The sequence below is a fragment of the Embiotoca jacksoni genome, unplaced genomic scaffold (genome assembly GCF_022577435.1).
Source record: "Embiotoca jacksoni isolate LCO1_2020_lvr unplaced genomic scaffold, fEmbJac1.0.p SCAF_63, whole genome shotgun sequence".
Lineage (NCBI taxonomy): Eukaryota > Metazoa > Chordata > Actinopteri > Embiotocidae > Embiotoca > Embiotoca jacksoni.
The window spans coordinates 994,344-1,012,409 of NW_027185418.1; the positions used below are offsets into that span (position 1 = coordinate 994,344).

Below are 18,066 nucleotides of genomic sequence, written 5' to 3' on the forward strand. Positions count from 1 at the left end.
AAACGTAGCTTTCCTGTCGTCCAATTTTTTTTTATATATTTTTTTTAAATCGCCCCGTCTTTGAATTCCTCATTTTGGAGCCAAAGTTCTTTAAATGTACATTTTCCTGGCGTGTTTACTTTCCTAAGCAGCTACACCAAAAGGCACATCTTTACTGAAGTGCATGAAACTTGTTAACAAACTGAAAGGGGGAAAAATAAAAAAAATAAAAACTACTCGTGAAATATGGGAAAAGCTTGAAATAAAAAAAAAAAAAAAAAAAAAAAAACTGTGGTAAATATTATATTTTGATAAATGGCAACTAAAATTTAAACATGCAAATGAAGATTCCCTGATATTCCAGGACTTGGCCCTCAAAAAAATTATCAACTTTCTAGACTTCCTCTGTCTGGAAAAGAGTTTTTAAAATTCCCCCAAAATGTAAAAAAAATTCCCTAAAAATTCCCCGTGAGAACCCCGAACGTTATTAATCTCTGTATTCTCTGCATATTCAATGATAATCCCCCCCCCCTTCTCCCCCGACATTTTTTTTTAAAAACATATTCAGGAGCATCTGTACCGACGAATCCTTCATGTAAAGAATCACAGCGCCTTAATCTCCTAAAGTCTCTCCTGATCCTTTGACTTCCCCCCCCACCCGGGCACCTGAGCTATTTTTACCCCCCCCCCCCCCCCCCCCCCTCCTCTGCCCCGATTGGGGAAACATAACCACTGAGCTTGAGTTACCTCGTTCCAAATATAAGACCTCACTTTAAGAGGGCCTTGCAGAGATTTACGAACAGAAGCAGCTGCTAACCTCCGAGGACTTCGACAGCATTGCTGCTCGGGTTCATTTCTCGAAACCTGTCTCTTAAAAAAAAAAAAAAAAAAAAAAAAATGCTCTCACTTAAAGTCGAGTTTGACGAGACGGCGTGATTTATACAAAAAAAAAAATAAATAAATAAATAAAAAAAAACATTCTCAAAGCGAACGCAGGCTTCACTTGACATTTTGGCACCTCGAGATGATTTAAAGCCAGCGTCTATTCCTGGAGTTTCTCCTTCCCTTTGATCGTTTGCAGTAAAACGCAGGTGGTATTTTGGGACGGTAACACCGGGGGTGCTGCGACAGGTGTACTCCCCGTATTGTGTTCCTTCGGTTTGATTTTTTTTTTCTGCTATTTTGTCAAGAGAAACGTGTTCAAACGTGTACCGCCAAAGAGCCAGACGTGATATCGAAAAGGTCTGACGAGTGTTTACGCGTGATACTATTTAAAAAAAAAAAATTTTTTATTAAAGATATTTTACCGCCTCCTTGGGTGGCGTCATCGCTCCGAATAACGAAGTGAGTGCGCATTAGCGGTGTCATCAGAACCTAACCTCCCTCCCCCACCTCCCCACTCCACCCGACGTTAAGTCCCTCCGCCGCCTCCCACCGACCCCGATAGTCTCGTCCATGTTGGCCCGCGATGTTTCAGGAGGTGTCCAACTTCCACGCTCCAGGGATGTTTCAGTAACCGAACATGATCGAAGGTGAAAACTGACAATCATCTTAAATCGTAGCGAATTCAATTTGTAACTGAATACGATGTTACGTTAAACTTTAAAACCCCCTCGGCCCGGATTTCTGCCGGATCGGTTCGTGTTCACGACGTTTGATTAATCTGCGAACCCGATCGGGCTCTCTGGCAAATTCTGGTCGGCCACTGCAGCTCGGCTCCACCGTTTAGATTTCCTAACGCCGCGAAAGATAAATAAATAAAAAAAAAATGCTGACCAAACATGCCAAATTATGTCTGCTGAATTTTCCATGTTGCAAAAGTCCAAAAATAAAAATAAAATAAAATAAAAAAAGGGCACTTTAATATGAAATAACAGTAAATGCCACAAAAGTTTGACCATTTATTTACTGCGTAGAGAATCAGCTGGCAAAGCGAAGATGGGCATTTGTCGGTGAGTTTGGTGTCTCAATCGTAACTGATGGGTTTCTGCTCACTGACGGGCTTCAAGTACAAACGTTTTTTTTGTTTTTTTTTTAACTTTCAAACACAGCTTTCAGTCCTCCGAGCGACCGGCGGGCGGAGGCGCGAGCGAAGCCGGCTCGTCGTCGTCCGAATCGAACTCGGCGTTGTCGTCTTTCACCCACCGGCCGCTCCGGTCCCGCACCCAGCCGTCGCTGAAGAATTAAAACAAGAGCGAAGAGAGATGAAGACCCGCGAGGTTCGCCGGAGTCGAAACGGAGTTCACAAACGTGTAAATGTAACGGCTCCGCACCTTTTCAGTTTGAGGTGGTGCTCCAGCTCTCTCCGCCTCTGCGCTGACATAACGTCCGCCTCCTCCGTCGCCGCCGTCGCGTCTTTCGATGACTCTTCGTCGGCTGCAGAAAAAAAAAAAAAAAAAACAGTTCAAACAAAGCCAAACCTGAGTTGTTGTTGTTTTTTTTTTTTTTTCCCCCCTCGACATAAAATCTGAAAATAAAAGGACTTCACCTGCTTCGCTGTCGTTGGAATCGCTCGCTGCCAAATTGCGCGAAACTTCACTTTTTCGGCTCGCGGGCGCCGTTTCGTCGCACGTGTTGCCGCTCTGATGTGAGCCGGTACGCGCCGGTCCGTTTTCACGTTTTGTACTTAAAAAACAAAAGAAAAAAGTCATGTTTTATATTTTTTTTATTTGCTGATATGTAAAAAAAATAAAAAATGAATGTGCACCTGGTTTTTCGGTGGCAGCTGTTATACGGCGAAGTCTTGAGCAAGGCATGATGGGTGATCTTCCGTGTCTGAGCCAGTAGAGGTGCTGAACTGGAGGGCTCCTGAAATCACAGCGAAGCGCTTTATGAGGACTTGGAAAAGCTTGTCCCTGCGTATATATATATATATATATATATCTTAAGCAGACACGACTACTGTGACGGTGTGTTCACGGGTCTCTCTGTTAAAAGTCAATCAGAACGGCTGCAGCTTCGAGACCGAGAAACCGGATCGCGTCACTCCGGTTCCTGGAGGTTTTTTTTTTTTTTTTTTTTTTTTTTACACCGAACGAGGAATCCGCTTTAAAATCCCGCTGCCGGTCTGTTGAAGCGCTGAGTGGGTTTTAAAAGGGGCCAAAACGCATCTACACATCTGGGACAAAGTCCCAGAAAGCTGCGGGTCCGCCGCGACTCTCGGCCGCTTTTAAAATCGAGTCGGCCGCAGGAAGAACCCGAGGTCGACCGAACGAGCAACTTGATTGACGAAGGCGAGCGGTTCCCGACCCGTCTCGCGTCTTCGGCCTCGACGTGGCTTTGGTGTTGCCTTTTCGTTTTTTTCGTTCCTCAGCCGCGCTTTCTTGCCGTAGAAGTATTTTAATCCTGAATAGGAGAAAAAAAACAAACAAAAACAAACAAAAAAACCCAGTAAAGATTTTCTTTTATTTAATAATAATCATTTGTATAGCACCTTTCATGGAAAAAAAAAAAAATGCAGCTCCAAAGTGCTTCACACAAAATTCTGCTGACAAACAAAACGTCATCTGTGATGGTAAACATCACGTTTGGTGTCTGATTGTGTTGAACAGAAAGAAAGACCTTCCAGATGTCTCTTCCCTCCTCTGTGGACAGACAGCGTGTCCACCGTGTCAAACACGGGCCGGTAGGAGCACACGAGGCACGTGTACCTGGAAAACACCGAAAGAAACATCTTGAACTTCCACCTTCATGTCGCCATGATGATTATTTATTTTCCTCCCCAAAAACAACAACAACAACAACAATAATAACAAAAATAAATAAACACAGTTTAAAGTTTCCCCATCACCTTCCGTTTTTCATAAGAGCAGCCTCGTCTTCCGGAATGAAATGAGACAAAAGGTCCGCCACGCGCCGTTTCTAGAAACAACAAAAGTTTTTAATTTGCCTCAAAAAAAACAACAACAACAAAAAAAAAGGAGCTACAGCAGCTAGCAGGATGCTAACCACAACAACACACGTCGTCGCGGCACGTTACGTCACTTCTAGGAAACCGAAGTCGGATATACAAAAAACGAAATGTCACCTTCAGAATATTCAGCTGACTCTTGTCGTCGCCTTCCCTTTTAAAAGACATCCTTATTGTGGTTGATAGTCTGGTAATAGATAAGTCAATAACAGGCTACAGGACAGCTGCGGGCTAGTTCCCGGTAGTAGTGTTGCGTTTAAGACAATGGGGGGAAAATGAGCTTCCTGTTTGAAAATATTAATTAGCTCAGCCTTTAGGCTGTAATTTGTTATGATCTCGGAGGGTAGTTAGTAGTAGTTATTTCTACTTGTTTTTATTTCTACATATACATCGTTAGTTGGGACTGAGCTCGGCTCCTTGCTTTATTTTGAATTTGCTAAATTTGCAAATCTGAACGACACCTTGAATAAGCAGCAGCAGCTGCTGATGTATATTTTAATGTATATTTTAAATTCACTATATGATCAAGCGTGGCTGAAGTTCAGTCCCTCCGTGGAAAAGGGATTAATTCTGAATCAAATCACGGACTTGTATATATAAAGGTTCACTTTGGGGTCACCGTTGTCTCCGACTGTTCATGAACGCGGCGCTTCGTGACGAATCACGTGACCCAGTCGCGCTCGACACGGACGCCATAGCAACACATGGCTGCAGACAGCTGACCACGGAAACTTCTCAGCTGTTTTGTATGCCAGATAAGGTAGGTTGAACTCCGAGTTGTTGTTTTTGTTTTGTTTTTGTTTTTGTATGTCTGCGGCAGAAGGTTCAAACAGGTGTCGTTTGACACTCGGGATGAAAACAACAACAACAACAACAAAAACAACAACCAGCGTCAACGCGAATTAAGTTGACAATTTAGCCGGCGTGCTAAAACTAAGCTGCTGGTTTGAACGATCATGGACGCCGAGCTGTGACTCTCACGATGTTACGGACAATAAACGTGGCTGCTAACCGCGTTTTACCACAGTTTGGTCGGTTACCGAGCTAAAAAAAAAAAAAAAAAAGAAAAAGAACGAGTTTTTCCACGACTATGTCCGGGGAGCAAGCGCCTTTGCCGGCCGGGGGTAACGGCCTACTCCGCGGGACCCGCACCAGGTCTTACGGCAGTTTGATCCGGTCTCCGGTTCACCAGAGACGCATTGAACACACAATTCAGCCGGGAGAGACTCTGCAAGGCCTGGCCCTCAAGTATGGAGTATCTGTAAGTATAATATCGTTTATTTTTTTATTTTTTTTAATTTATTTATATACCTTTAAACCATTGTTGTGACGTCATACCTTTCAATTGAATATCAGTGGGGGTTTTTTGTGTGCTATATTTAGACGTGCAGTCATAATTTTGTAGGGTTTTTTTTTTTTAGTCTTGCGAGTCTACATGAAGTTTTCTTATTATTGTCTTTTTTGTGATTTGTTTTGTTGGAGATCGGAGGTTAAATGGCCTTTAACTGGTGCTAAATCTTCAACCTGCCCTCTTAATTAAATCGTTTATTCATTTGTTGCTTTAATGCTGAGAGGAAAAAAAAAAAAAAAAAAAAAGCGTCTGCCTTAAATGTCAATGCCTGAATGAGCTTTTTAATTGGGGTGCCATCTTGTCTCTTTATTTCGTTTAAAATTTCATGCAAGATGTCTCGCCCCAGCTTTTGTTGCCAAAAGAAATAAAATTTTAAAAAAAAGGGTTCACGAGGATATTCTCTCTTCACAGATGGAGCAAATTAAAAGGGCCAACAGGCTGTACACCAACGACTCCATATTCCTGAAGAAATCCCTGTCCATCCCCGTGCTGGCAGACTACAGCAACGGGGTGGATTTGGCCGGAGAGGACGGCGACGGGGGAAGTGCTAGCCGTCCCTCCGGTCGAAACGGGCGCACGGGAAGCTCCGCCGAGAAGAAACAAGAGGATGGAAAAGAAAGGCCGACAGACCTCACGCCAGTGGACTTCTTGAAGAGGTTGGACGACTTGATAAGCCAGTCCAAGCAGGCTGCTGTCAAAGGATGCCAGGAAGCGGAGAAAAGGTACGACTACGTGGCTGCTCAGACATTTCTATATTTGTACCATAACAGAGTCCTGCTGTCCTGAATCTTTCTGCACTGTAGTGTGGCATGTCATAAATAGCTTTCCACCATTTATATATGTATATATATATATTTTTTTTTAGGTCACTTGCAAAGCTCTGTCAGTTGATGCTCATTTCTTTTCAATAGTATCTCTTATAATTATGTTCACATGGAGTTTGCTTTACCGAAACACATTTTCAGGGGGGGGAACGCGACCCTCTTGATATTTTCCACATTCGTGTTCACTAAATCTTCACCTGCAGGCAAATACTGTAGGTGCTGGTTGGTACGCGTAGCGAGGTATACAAAATATTTTGTTTATAGTCACGAACAGAGCTGGGCGATGTGGCCTAAAAATAATACCGCAATAGTTTTTAAAATATTCTCTAAAGCACCTCAGAAATGCTTCATTTAACCCTTTGATTTATTAAGATAACACCAGTATGCTGATTTCTAGTAGTAGCGCATGTCTGCATTCAAACATCCTTGTTTATATTCATTAGTGGTTTCTATCGGAACCACCGATATGTTCGATATATCGCCCACCCCGAGTCACACATATTTAATGTAGATTTCTGGTATGAGACCCTACATAAAACCTGCTTCTCCGTGTCAAACGCTTAAAACACCCGTTTCTTTGACTCTAAATGTTCGCTATGAGAAAGAAAGTTGCTCATGCTTCGGTTGCAGCAATTCACATAAGGCCGGTTTGATCTTTCGAGCTCGATTTATAGTCTCCCAGCAAGAGACGGAACATCCCTGAATGCATCCAAAGGTGAATACAGGCTGAATCACTTCATTCTTGCTGTTTTATCTTCTCATCCGTTTTCTACCCGACAGGGTCACGGCCCTCGAAGCTGCCTGCACCAGCAGGACATCAGAGTGGCGTCCGCTCACAAGGTCCCAGAGTGTCATTATGCCTTCCAGAATGCAGCAGCAGCAGGTAGCTCACGGGGCGGTACCGCTCACTATCACCAAACTCACCAAGAAACTGAGAGACAGGGAGGACGAGATCTTCGAACTGTGACACGTTGCGTCCTCTGTCTTCGCTCTAATCATTTAAGAAACTCTTCCCAGAATGCCATGCGTACGGGGTTCGGATGGAAAACGGAAAAAGAACCCCGCGTGACTCTTTAAGTGGGTTTTTTTTTTCACACTGCCATTTAATACGGACCTTTTATTTATGGAAGGTTACGCACTATTTAACAATTTTTTTTTTTTTTTTTTTAAATTTAAATTATATAGTCGTTGTTAGTTATTTGTTGAGACGTTACTGTAGACTATGACGAGCCTCACAAGGCCAATCGCTGGGTTCGGCCTGTTCTCACGGGCGGGAAATAGGAGCGCGAGATGTTTTTCAAATGAGAGTCGCATGTTTGTTTAGTCATGTCAACGTTCATACGGTCCAACTCGACGAGCGGTTTGTGTGCGACGCTGCCACACATTTTTCTCACGCCAATCTTCAGCCGTGGACTGTAAAGCACACAAATCACCTTCACCGTAATAATAACGGCATTACTTTGCTCATAAATGTCTTTTACTGCTGAAAAGTTGAAACTCTTAATGTAGCCAAAGTTTTTAAATAAAGCAACAGAAGAACAAGAGCTGTGGCTTTTAGAATATATATCGACGGCAGTCTTTTTATTGTTTTTTTTTCATTAGGGGTGTATTTTTATTACATTTAAGTTTTGTATAGGTCATTTTTAAATTTAAAAAAAGGTTTTGATCCCATTTTTAAATGACTTTTCTCCACATCATTGTCTATGCAAAAAAGAAAATATTCTCGCGGGTCAATGCAAAATTACAATATTTGACTTACAAAAGGGGACTTTCCTTTTTCTTTTCTGTTTTTTTTTATATTCAATCTTTCATCATGTAAAACCGAAGAACAACTCGTGTCTTTACCTCAGCCGGGTGTGGCTGCGATCCAGTCCTCTAAAAGTCATGAACTATAGGATTAAAACTTCAAGCTTGCGCAGTCAACAGTGAAGAGTCAGTGTTTCGTGTCGATGCTTCTAAACATAGTTTTGAAACCGCAGAGCGATTGGTGGGAGTAATAGTCCTCGTTTGCTTTTATTATTTCCCTGTCAACTCCGGTCCACCGTCGCCGATGCATCATCCTGACCACCAGATGGCAGTGCTGCTCTACAGTGGCATTGTTCCCTTTCAGTCTGCCCCAGCTGATGTAACTCCATAATATCAGTAGTTCTGAATAAAACATTTCAAGGTCTCAAATATTAAAACAGTAGGTGACATTTTACATGCTGGCAAAACGGTCGATATGGTAGAAATCCGTTTTGTGTTCAAGTTTGGTTTTCGTTTAACTTTGTCCAAATAGACGGAAGTTTACATCACAATTGTACAGTATCGGTTCTAAACATTTAAAAACTTTAGGAAGGACTCCATCGACCCTTTTTCCCCGCATGTTCTTTGAGAACGATGAGGGGTTGAGGGTTGGGGGGGAGGAGATGGGGGGGGGGGGGCAGCAGATTTGTTCTTCTCTCGCCCTTACGTTGCCGGTCCTGAGCAGCAGTAAGACGGATTGTTGTCCAACAGTTCAGAGTCTTTACGACGAGTCTGCCTGTTCCGTTCTCCCAGTAGTCGGTCGGACGCGACCCGCTGGCACGCGTCATATCGTCCCTTCCTCCACCAGTTTGTCGAGCGCTTTACAGATCTTGGTGAGGTTGGGTCTGAAGGGCCCGCTGGGTTCGTACAGTTGGGTCAGCAGCTGGGGGTCGGAGTAATGGTTGAAGACGTGGGTGATGCGGCCGTGGGATTTGGGCTTGAGGTGGTTGTTGACCAGCTTCAGCAGCAGATCCCTGCAGCTGGACAGGAGCTCCGCCATCACCGTCTTGTCGAAGGTGAAGTCCACCTGCAACAGCCAGGAGGGGAATTGCAACGTCAGGAAATACACCGGATTTTAAAACCTGCGACTGCCGATGAGCATGTAAATACTAAACAAATATCGAAGGGAGCCCATTTAATAAGGACCGATTTAGTTCTGTATCAACATATCTGCGAGGACTTCAGAAGAAAAATCGACAAAGAACTCTTAAATGGAGTAAAAGTATTGAAGTTTATAATCAGTGTGACGCAGACTTATTCACGTTCTGTCACTCAATTCAATTTGATTTATAGAGCGCCAAATCACAACACGGGTTATTTCAAGGCACTTAACACAGTAAAGTCCTTAAAGCAGAACTTTAGAACATCATACAGAGGAACCAAACAATTCGACAATTTCCACGGAATTTAGGAGGGAAAAAAAAAAAAAAAAAAAACTCCTTTGAGGAAGGAAAACCAACAGAGGGGAGCAAAAACTCCCCTTCAACAGGAAGAAAAACCTTCAGAGGTGGGCGGCCATCTGCCTCGACCTGGTTGGGGTGAGGGGATAGTTGTATTGAATTAAACCCAACAAACCCTTCACAGTAACTTGAAGCACAGTAAGAAAAAGAAAAACTGGTTGTTTACCGTTTTGTTTATATCACAGCAGTTTTTAAAGAACTTTTTTTGTTTTTGTTTTGGCACGGTCTGTCCTTAAAAGTATTTGCTTGAGTGCTCGTTCCTCTGGGATTCGTCCATGCGTGTTAAACTGGAAATACTCTTGACCTGTCCTGAAGTTACAGCCCGTCAAACGGAGCACAAATCTATTTTTTTTCTGTTTCAGGGGAAAGTGCATTCTTTTCAGCCTGGCTTGCTAAAAGCCGCGCGCATACTTGGTGCGTTTAGAAGGTTGCGTCTGGGGAAGCGTACCTCGTAGAAGCTGATGGCCGTCATGGCCCCTTGGTGGAGCTTCTTCTTGAATTCGTGGGCCACTCCCAGCTCCTCCGTGCTGAAACGGTTGTTTTTGAACAGCACGCCGATCTTGACGGCGATCTTGACCAGGTTCTTGATGACTTTCTGGGCCTCGGGTTTATTCCCCGTGTACTCTTTGGACACCCGGTACAATTCGTCCAGGATCTCGCTGCTGGTGTCGTCGATGAACATTTGCACCGAGCTTTTGGTGGCCATGCTGCTGAGGACCTTCTTCTGGACCTTCAAGGCCATGTCCTTGGAGCTGAATGCATCCATGGTTAGCCTGGATCAGCCGGAAAACAAAAACGAGACGTATTTGAATTCCAATGACAAATCTTGACAAAGTGATTACAGTCAACTTTCGGTTTCCACATAAATATTTTACTGCTCAGTTTGAGACTGTCAATAATCGGGGGAATTCAGTGATTAAAACTGCAGAAACAAATGTTGCACATCTGTTGTTTCCAGTAAGTGGGGAGAACTGAAAAATCCACACTTCCTCCTTTATAAATAACCCAACAGGATATCAGTAAACTAGATGGTCTTAATCAGTTTAAAGGATTTTGCCTTTACGATTTCCGCTTCCTCCAAAATAGTTTCACACAAGATACAATTTGTCTCCTTTCGCAGCTACAAAAATGTCCCTTTCATTTTAGCAAATCCATATTTAGAAATAACAAAAGGAATGAGTACACAATTTACTTTTTTTTTTATATTACGAGTAAAGTGGTCAGTGTAAGAAGAGGCCCTGCAAAGCTTAAAAAAAAAAAAACGTTTTATATATGTAAATATATTTATAGATACGCCTTTTTAAAAATAAAAATGACAACCCTTTTTCACACCTGGTTGCTGTTTTGACTAAATCTTTCACAGCCAGAAAAAGCAGTTGGAGTTGAAGTGCCTTGTTCGAGGTTAAACGGTTTGTTGTCAAGTCTCAGTGTCTCTATTATTAACAAATCAAGATATGATGCGTTTATGCCATAAAAAAGGATTATTGCCCGCAGTGCTGAAAGAGAAAACGCTGAACGTAAAGCTCTGCAGAGGCTGAAACCCTGTGTTTATGGGATGTTAGTCGCACTGTTTGTTTTCGTATCTGACACACACTCACGATGCCAAAAGGGAAAAGTGCCATGGAAGAAGCTCCGCAGAGGTTTTTAATTTCTCCGCTGAGATTTGAACCACACCTAACATCCATCACAGGGACCTCCCCCACCCTCCCCCCCCCCTCCCCTGGGAGGTCATCAGCATGCATGCATACAGCACGCTGTGCCGCGACTACAAAATCCACAGTTTACCTTTGATTGTCAACACCGTTTGAATTAATTCCCTTTTAATTCTTCATTAACTTCGTATAATCTGTGACATGGAAGCGGGCGGATTTGAAAAGGGGATCGCTGGCGGAGGAAAAAAAAAAAACCACGTCTACGTTTCGTGTTTCTTGTGTCCTCAATACAAAGACTGGGCAAGCAGAATAAAGCGGTGATTCCCACATCAGCAAAATAACCAAGTATCAGAGCAGTATGACTCCCTACAATAGATGCAAACAAGTGTATTTGTGGAATACTTGTGTCGATGAATCCCTCCTAAACCCCAAGTATCTTAAAGTCTAAACGCTTAGCTTCCACTTCACCTTAATCCGAAGTATGTGTGATGAGCTGAGGCAGAATCAACAAAGCTCATGCAGTATCTTTAGAAAACATCAGTGCCACCGAATCCGCTCTGTAGCCTCTCACTTCCTGTGTCATGTTTTTTTTTTGTTGTTGTGATCTTATTAAACGCAAATGGGGCTCTGAAATGTCAGAGGGGAAAAAAAAAACAGTTTCTCAACATCTTTCTGAAATAAAATCCCACCTCCGGACCTGTGTGGACAAGTATCTGAAATGAGCAGGGAGGCTGCATAGCTCAGGCAGGTCCGTGCCTGCTGTTCGTTTCCACGCTGCAACAGTGCCGCTGGTGACGAGGACAGGAAAGCCGAGCGGCACCCCGACGAACCCAAGCGGCCACCTTTAAATTACTGTGGTTTTGGGTGTTGTTGACGAAAAGAAAACGAACATCCCGTACATTAGCAACGGCATATTTCCTCCACAAATTGTCAGTTAAAACTTCCTGGCTGCTGCTCTTAATGCATCGCTTTCATCTCTGTTGGCGCGTAGTCGGCGGTGTCGTTGAAATTATTTTTATTTTATTATTTATTTATTTATTTTTTTTGTTGAAATGATGGTTTCTAGTTCGCCCAGTCAGCACTGTGAGCAAAATGACTCCGCCGCTAACTAATAAGTGATTTCGGTCGCGTTAACGACCGTATCATGCAAATAGGCGGCGCTCCCAGATCCCAGCTGTAACATTCATAATAAGCAAACAGTCGCTTTTATAGGACGTCTCGGTGGGTTCCCATTTTCCTCGCGCGACCGTTCGTTTTGAACGAGTGTCACATTTCTAATAGGGGCGCTACGTTACAAAAGCTCCGGGGTTCCCTGCGGGGAATTAAAGAACATTCATTAGATTAATTTCCCTTAACAGTGATAATGGAAGTGGAGCAGTGTGATAGCTATTTCAGATTCGTGCTTCAATCTCATTCATCTGCGAACAAAGACTGCAGGGATTTTGAGGGACGTGCACAGGGTGCATTCATCAGCAAAGTATTCCATATAATGCGGGCCCCCCCCCCCCCCAACACACACACACACAAACACGCACAGCAGGAGACAGCTTGCCTACTTAGTTTTTTCTGTCTACATTGTTTTTTTTACGCAGATCTAACAGGGAGGAGGTTGTTTAGAGAGCGTTGAAACATTTCTGAGTTAACAGCGACATTAAACTTTTTATTTATTAATTTTTTTACATTTTTTTTTTTTTTCTTTTTTTTTAGTAATGGACATCCGTCAGTCGGCGGATGCTTTCAGTGTCGAGGAGCAATTTTCTGGTACGGATGGATTGATGAGGGCCTTCGTACGCATTTATCGGTTTGTTGTTGACATCCACCGGGGAGCGACTGCATTAAACGTTCAAGTGTTTGTTTCCCTCACAAACGCCTGCTGGAATCGACAAGCATCTGTGTGTGTGTGTGTGTGTGTGTGTGTGTGTGTGTGTGTGTGTGTGTGAGAGATCTAATACTGTAAGGACAACATTAGATGTATAGCAGAGATGGAACTATCACAGCCAGACGTGGTTTTAATTAGATCCGGGGTTATTATGACAACCGCGCAGGCAGCGTGGACTCTTTAAAAGGCGAGGTTCATGGACAGTCAGAGACGGAGTGCCGATTGGTGGACCCTTCCCAAGGCGGGCGGGCGGGCAGGAGAGGTAAATATTTAGCATTCCTTGGATGACTCCGGCGTAGAGCCTCTGTTTTTGTGTTCATGTATAAACTTGTGTGCATGTGGATTTGCATTTTATTTTTTTTGGGGAGTAAAAGTGGTTTCCGGCTGTTTTTCCAAGCAGCTCTTTGCAACCCCCCCCCCCTCCAAAAAAAAGAGGATTTTTGTGTTTGTAAAATCCTTGTTAGTCGTATTGTTTTTCGTGTTTATGAATATATATACTCCGACAGGGTTCAGAGGAGCCTCTCGTGACTGAGCCAATCAAAATATGCTTTTTTTTTTTTTTTTTTTTTTTTTTTTTTTTTTTTTTATACTGTGTATAGAGTGCAGCAGAGCTGTGTTGCTTTGACTCAAGCATCCTCAGTGTGTTTCATCATCAGGCCCGGGGTAGGGTTGGGCCGGATTTGATCGGACTGAAACCGAGAGGAAAGCCGTTAGTTAGGTCTCTTAGTCGCTCGCAGCCTTTTGATCAGATTGAAAACACGAGGATGTTTCAGAAAAAAAACACACAGATCACGCCGTCCAATCTGATAAAAAAAAAAAAAAAAAAAAAAAAACCTGGAGAGGTTGTCACTGAGCTAGGATAATGTTTCCATTGAACCGATGTTGAATGGATCACGAGAGGATGAAAACACAAAAATACAGGATTTCTGTGTCCTTACTCAGCAACTTTCTCTGTGAAAGACGAGTACTGTTGGCGAAAAGGCTGTTGTTTGAGATCTTGTTCTTCCCTTTAACTTCTTGGGTAACTCGCTCTTACTTTTAGTGCCACATTGAATTGCCTTTGCGTTTTTCTCAGGACTTAAATCTGTCTCATTTTTTTAATTTGAAATTTGCCAACATTTGATTTCGTTGAAACAAAAAGTTTGCCTGCGCAAAGGAACAGACCAGAAGGCATTTTGAAATCCTTTGAGAGCACGTATTGCAGTTTTCTCTTTGCGACATTGCACAACTTTGCACAGTTGCTCAAGCCTGCCACCCCATCTGCAAAAACACCTCAAAAGGGAAGCGAAACAGAGCGGCCGGCTCTGGTGAGGAGTCGACGGCCGAGGCCTTTCTCCACCTGTCCCTTTCGTTCTATCTGCGCTCTGCAACCTTTTTTTCGCCGTCTTATATTTGCCGGTGACTTTTAACGCGCTTTAAATCAGAGCGGCCCAGTGGGAGAAGGGAAAGTCAACTGCCTCGAGATTTGGAGTTGAGCAACTCCCCGGCCTGTGCAAACAAAAAAATTATATAAAAAAAAAAAAGTGAGCTCTACATCTGTTGCCTGACACTCTACTTGTTGCGGCACGTCTGCATGTCTCCCGGCTCGTGCTCAAGATGGGGAAGTAGCGAGAAGTCACACAGTTTCCAATCTTCCCGCCCTCTGCCCAGTCGGCGGCAGCTATCAATAACTCTTATTTCTTTTTATAGAAGACCGCGAAAAGAAAAGGAGAGATAACACTCAGGAGATTGGGTTTTTTTTTCAAGTCTTTTTTTAACATTGGTAGAAAGTGTCTTACCTGTGTGTGTGTGTGAGTGTGTGTTTGCTGAGTCCCCCTCCCGCCTTGTCTGTGTCAGATATCTCTTTCTCTGCTGTGTGTTTCAGGTTGACAGCACAGGCCGGTTAGTTTTAACGAGATCCCTCCATCGTCACCGCGAGCCGGACCAAAAAAAAAAAGAAAAAAAAGAAAAGGAAAATAAATAAAACAACCCATAAAACAGTCCTCCTGCAGCGCCTCTGTCACGGAGTTCCACTCTGTCTTCAGATAATGTTGAGTTTGTACTTCCTTGAGGAACTAAATTGCTATGACACACCCCTCAGCTGTGTGTTTCTCTCCCTCCCTCCCTCTCTCTCTCTCTCTCTCTCTCTCTCTTACTCTCTCTCTCTCTCTCTCTCTCACTAACCTATCTTGTATTTCCCTCTGAAATTCAAATTCAAACTCTTGAAACCTCACTCCTCTCACTTTGCCTGGGTCTCTCCCGAATCCGTCCGTCCCGCTGGCTGCTCTTCTCTGTTACTGCTGACGTTGTGCCTCCTCTGCTTGTTCTGACAAGTGAACACCCCAGAAAGAATTCGCACAATGACCCAGTGATGCAGCCAATTTGAAAGGGGAGCGGGTTAACCCCTCCCTTATTTTTTTTGTTTTTTTTGTTTTTCCACGTGATCACCTTTGCTGGAATGCGGCTCCTGTCAGTGCGTCGTCGTCCCTGATTCAAAACAATGAGTAGCCACGAGTGTCTCTATCTGATTGACAGGCGTGCAAGTCAGAGCTCACGGACTTACCAACGATTTAAAGCTCATGCAGGCAAAGACACTTGAAAATACTTGACGTTGCACTTTCTATCAGCGTCTGTGTAGTTATTTGTAGTAAAGTCATGCCATGTGCACCTTTTATAACGTGTAGAAGCTGATTTAATACTCGCTTATATACTCGGTTTTCTTGTTTGATAACTAAAATGTTTGCGCTTTATTCTTTGATGCCTTTAAATTTCGTCTTGATAGTTTCAGTTTTAAAACCCTTTTCCTGAAGAAATTACACATTTCAACTCTGGTTTTCTTTTCCTTTTTAAATTTGTGTGACAAACACAGATTTGAAGTGTCTAAAGCTTCACATCGACATAAATGCATTGTAATTTAAGTAATTTTATATGCGCCTTATAACGTATAACAACTGATTTCACACTTCCTTATATACTCAGTGATCAATCTTTTCTGTTTAACATTTAAGATATTTTAGCTTTAGTCTTAAATTTCATCGGAGAGTTTCAGTTTTTAAACCCTTTTCATGAAGAAATTTAACATTTCAACACTTATTTTGAAGTTTAACTGACACACTTTGGTTTGAAGTGTCTAAATCTTCACGTCGACACCATGAATACTGTTATTGTTTCATGTTTATTTGTGTAGGGACGAGTATGTAGCATAAACGGTGCGACAAACCGCAGCATTTACAGCCTAAGCTCGTTTGCAACGCCTGTCCCCGATAGATGGGCCTTTTAAAATACAGAAAAGTCAACAACTCGCAGTCGCAACATGCACATGTACGCAAAAGACTACGAATCATAGACCCAGTAGGCTGCGTTGTAATTTAGTGCACTTTGTCCCCAATAACTACATTTCCACTGTAAAAAAAAAAAAATACAATTTATAAAGTAATTCCCCTGAGAGCGGCGAGCTTCGTTGTTGTCACATCGTAAAGCTAATAAAATCTGAAGTGCAGATACACGTGAAGATAATATGGTAAATAACCCACAGTGACCAATATTGATTGTGGTATTTTGAGCTGCAGAAGCAGGGCATGAATTGACCTTACTGCCGGGGAAGGGGGGAGCGGGAGGGGGGTGTGTGTGTGTGTGTGTGTGTGTGTGTGTGTGGGGGGGGGGGGGGGGGATCTATTTTGAACCACAGCAAACATTTCAGCCAATCAGAACTTGTGAATTCAGCGATTCATTTAGAAACAGGAAGTATGCGCTGCGTCTAAAGCTGTGTGTTTATTTTGGTTTTTATATATTAATCCGAATGGCAACCAGCTGTGTGCTTGAAGGGTCTGGCTCGCTCGAGGCTCAGGCCATTCAGAAAGACCTGTCCCACTGCACACACTCGCGAATGTTAATTGTTGTCAGATGTTGGGGGGGGGGTTAGAGGTCACCCTGAGACCCAGCTGGACTAAGAGGGAGTGCCTGAGCAGGATAAAAAAAAAAAAAAGCCCCTCCGGAGTGCGATGGAACCCGAACACACCTGCCTCTTTGCTTTTTTTTTTGTCCGCCTCCCGCTCAGTCCCCCTCTGCGAGGGAATTAACTGGAGTAAAGTCGCCGCTATAGTTTGCAACTGCAGAACGAGGTCTGTCACCGTGGCAACAGACAGGAAGTAGTGCTTAAGCGGTTTCCTGATGGCTTCCTCTTTATCATGTAATGACATCTCAAGGAAACATGAGCAGGGGAGTACTCAGCTGAATATTTGTGTGAGTGTACACGCTTGTATTGTCTGTGTGTGAGTTGTGTCCTGCACACACACACACACACACACACACACACACACACACACACACACACACACACGCACACACGCTCTGAAATGACCTCTTACCTGTCTCACCTTCGTCATGTACACAGCTTACGCACTCGCCTCTTTTGGTTATGAGATAATAAGAGGATTTTTAAATGGTGTCTCTTATCTTTCATTAAAAGATCAGAAGTACCTTCCAACCTCCAACCTTTTACACACCTGTGTCAGGCACACACACACACACACACACACACACACACACACAAGAATACAGTCACTCACATAATGGCAGCGTGTTATCACCCGATGACTAAGACAAGAATAACCAACTTCATGACCACTGAGGTCAGTGAGTCACACCCAAAGATGCGGAGCCTGAATTGGACGGAGGATTCGGTGAGCTTATCGGTGCTTCGTACGCTCGCCCACTCGCAGTGTTATAAGATTGATGGTGAAGCACAGATAGAGATTGAACACATGCTGGTTCAGGAGAGGCCAGAGATTTAATAATGATAAGTCTGCGGCTAACAGCCATTCGCCTCCATCTCACCTTTATTCTTTTCATTTTTAGATGTAAATAGCCTCCAGAAAGTTAACTCTTTTTTTGTTTTTGTTTTAAAGATTTATTCATTTATTCCTAAACTTGTGATTAGCGTAGCACCCCCTAGTGGTTGCTAAAATGCATGGTAGTGTCTGCAGAAGACACTGGGAACAGCTGTCATTTACTCACATCCTCTTTGCATTTCTCACTTTCATAGAAGTGCTTTTTGTTTTTTTAGCGGTCTTTGGTCAATTTCAGAATAAGTTTAGGAGAAAGAACTATTGTCATGTGGCAGGACTAAAAAGGTCAAAGAGATTCACTTGGTGCTGTTGGATCCCGAGTAATCTTTTAGTTCCTGTAGTCCACAGCAGGTCAGCTGACATGGCGAAATGTGAACTTTAAAGGCACTTTAACTTAGAG

General features: G+C 43.2%; 3 protein-coding genes across 3 annotated transcripts; 1 reads left to right on the plus strand and 2 right to left on the minus strand.

The window, feature by feature from the left end:
* Nucleotides 1-1,867: 1,867 nt before the first annotated feature.
* On the minus strand, nucleotides 1,868-4,138 carry scnm1 (sodium channel modifier 1). Its single transcript, XM_069175012.1, is given in 9 exon segments — nucleotides 1,868-2,154; nucleotides 2,253-2,355; nucleotides 2,468-2,604; nucleotides 2,687-2,787; nucleotides 3,229-3,279; nucleotides 3,281-3,324; nucleotides 3,541-3,629; nucleotides 3,770-3,840; nucleotides 4,007-4,138. Coding segments are annotated over 9 exon segments (768 nt in total). The 5' UTR covers nucleotides 4,058-4,138; the 3' UTR covers nucleotides 1,868-2,033.
* A 448-nt stretch (nucleotides 4,139-4,586) lies between these two features.
* On the plus strand, nucleotides 4,587-7,744 carry lysmd1 (LysM, putative peptidoglycan-binding, domain containing 1). The gene is made up of 3 exons (XM_069174975.1): nucleotides 4,587-5,150; nucleotides 5,652-5,962; nucleotides 6,845-7,744. Exons 1-3 carry the CDS (start codon nucleotides 4,980-4,982, stop codon nucleotides 7,029-7,031), a joined length of 669 nt encoding a protein of 222 aa, XP_069031076.1. The 5' UTR covers nucleotides 4,587-4,979; the 3' UTR covers nucleotides 7,032-7,744.
* A 304-nt stretch (nucleotides 7,745-8,048) lies between these two features.
* Nucleotides 8,049-15,167, minus strand: tnfaip8l2b (tumor necrosis factor, alpha-induced protein 8-like 2b). The gene is made up of 3 exons (XM_069174976.1): nucleotides 14,619-15,167; nucleotides 9,758-10,082; nucleotides 8,049-8,876 (listed from the first exon to the last, which is right to left on the minus strand). The coding sequence occupies exons 2-3, from the start codon at nucleotides 10,073-10,075 to the stop codon at nucleotides 8,634-8,636; spliced, it is 561 nt and encodes a 186-aa protein (XP_069031077.1). The 5' UTR covers nucleotides 10,076-10,082; nucleotides 14,619-15,167; the 3' UTR covers nucleotides 8,049-8,633.
* Nucleotides 15,168-18,066: the final 2,899 nt, after the last annotated feature.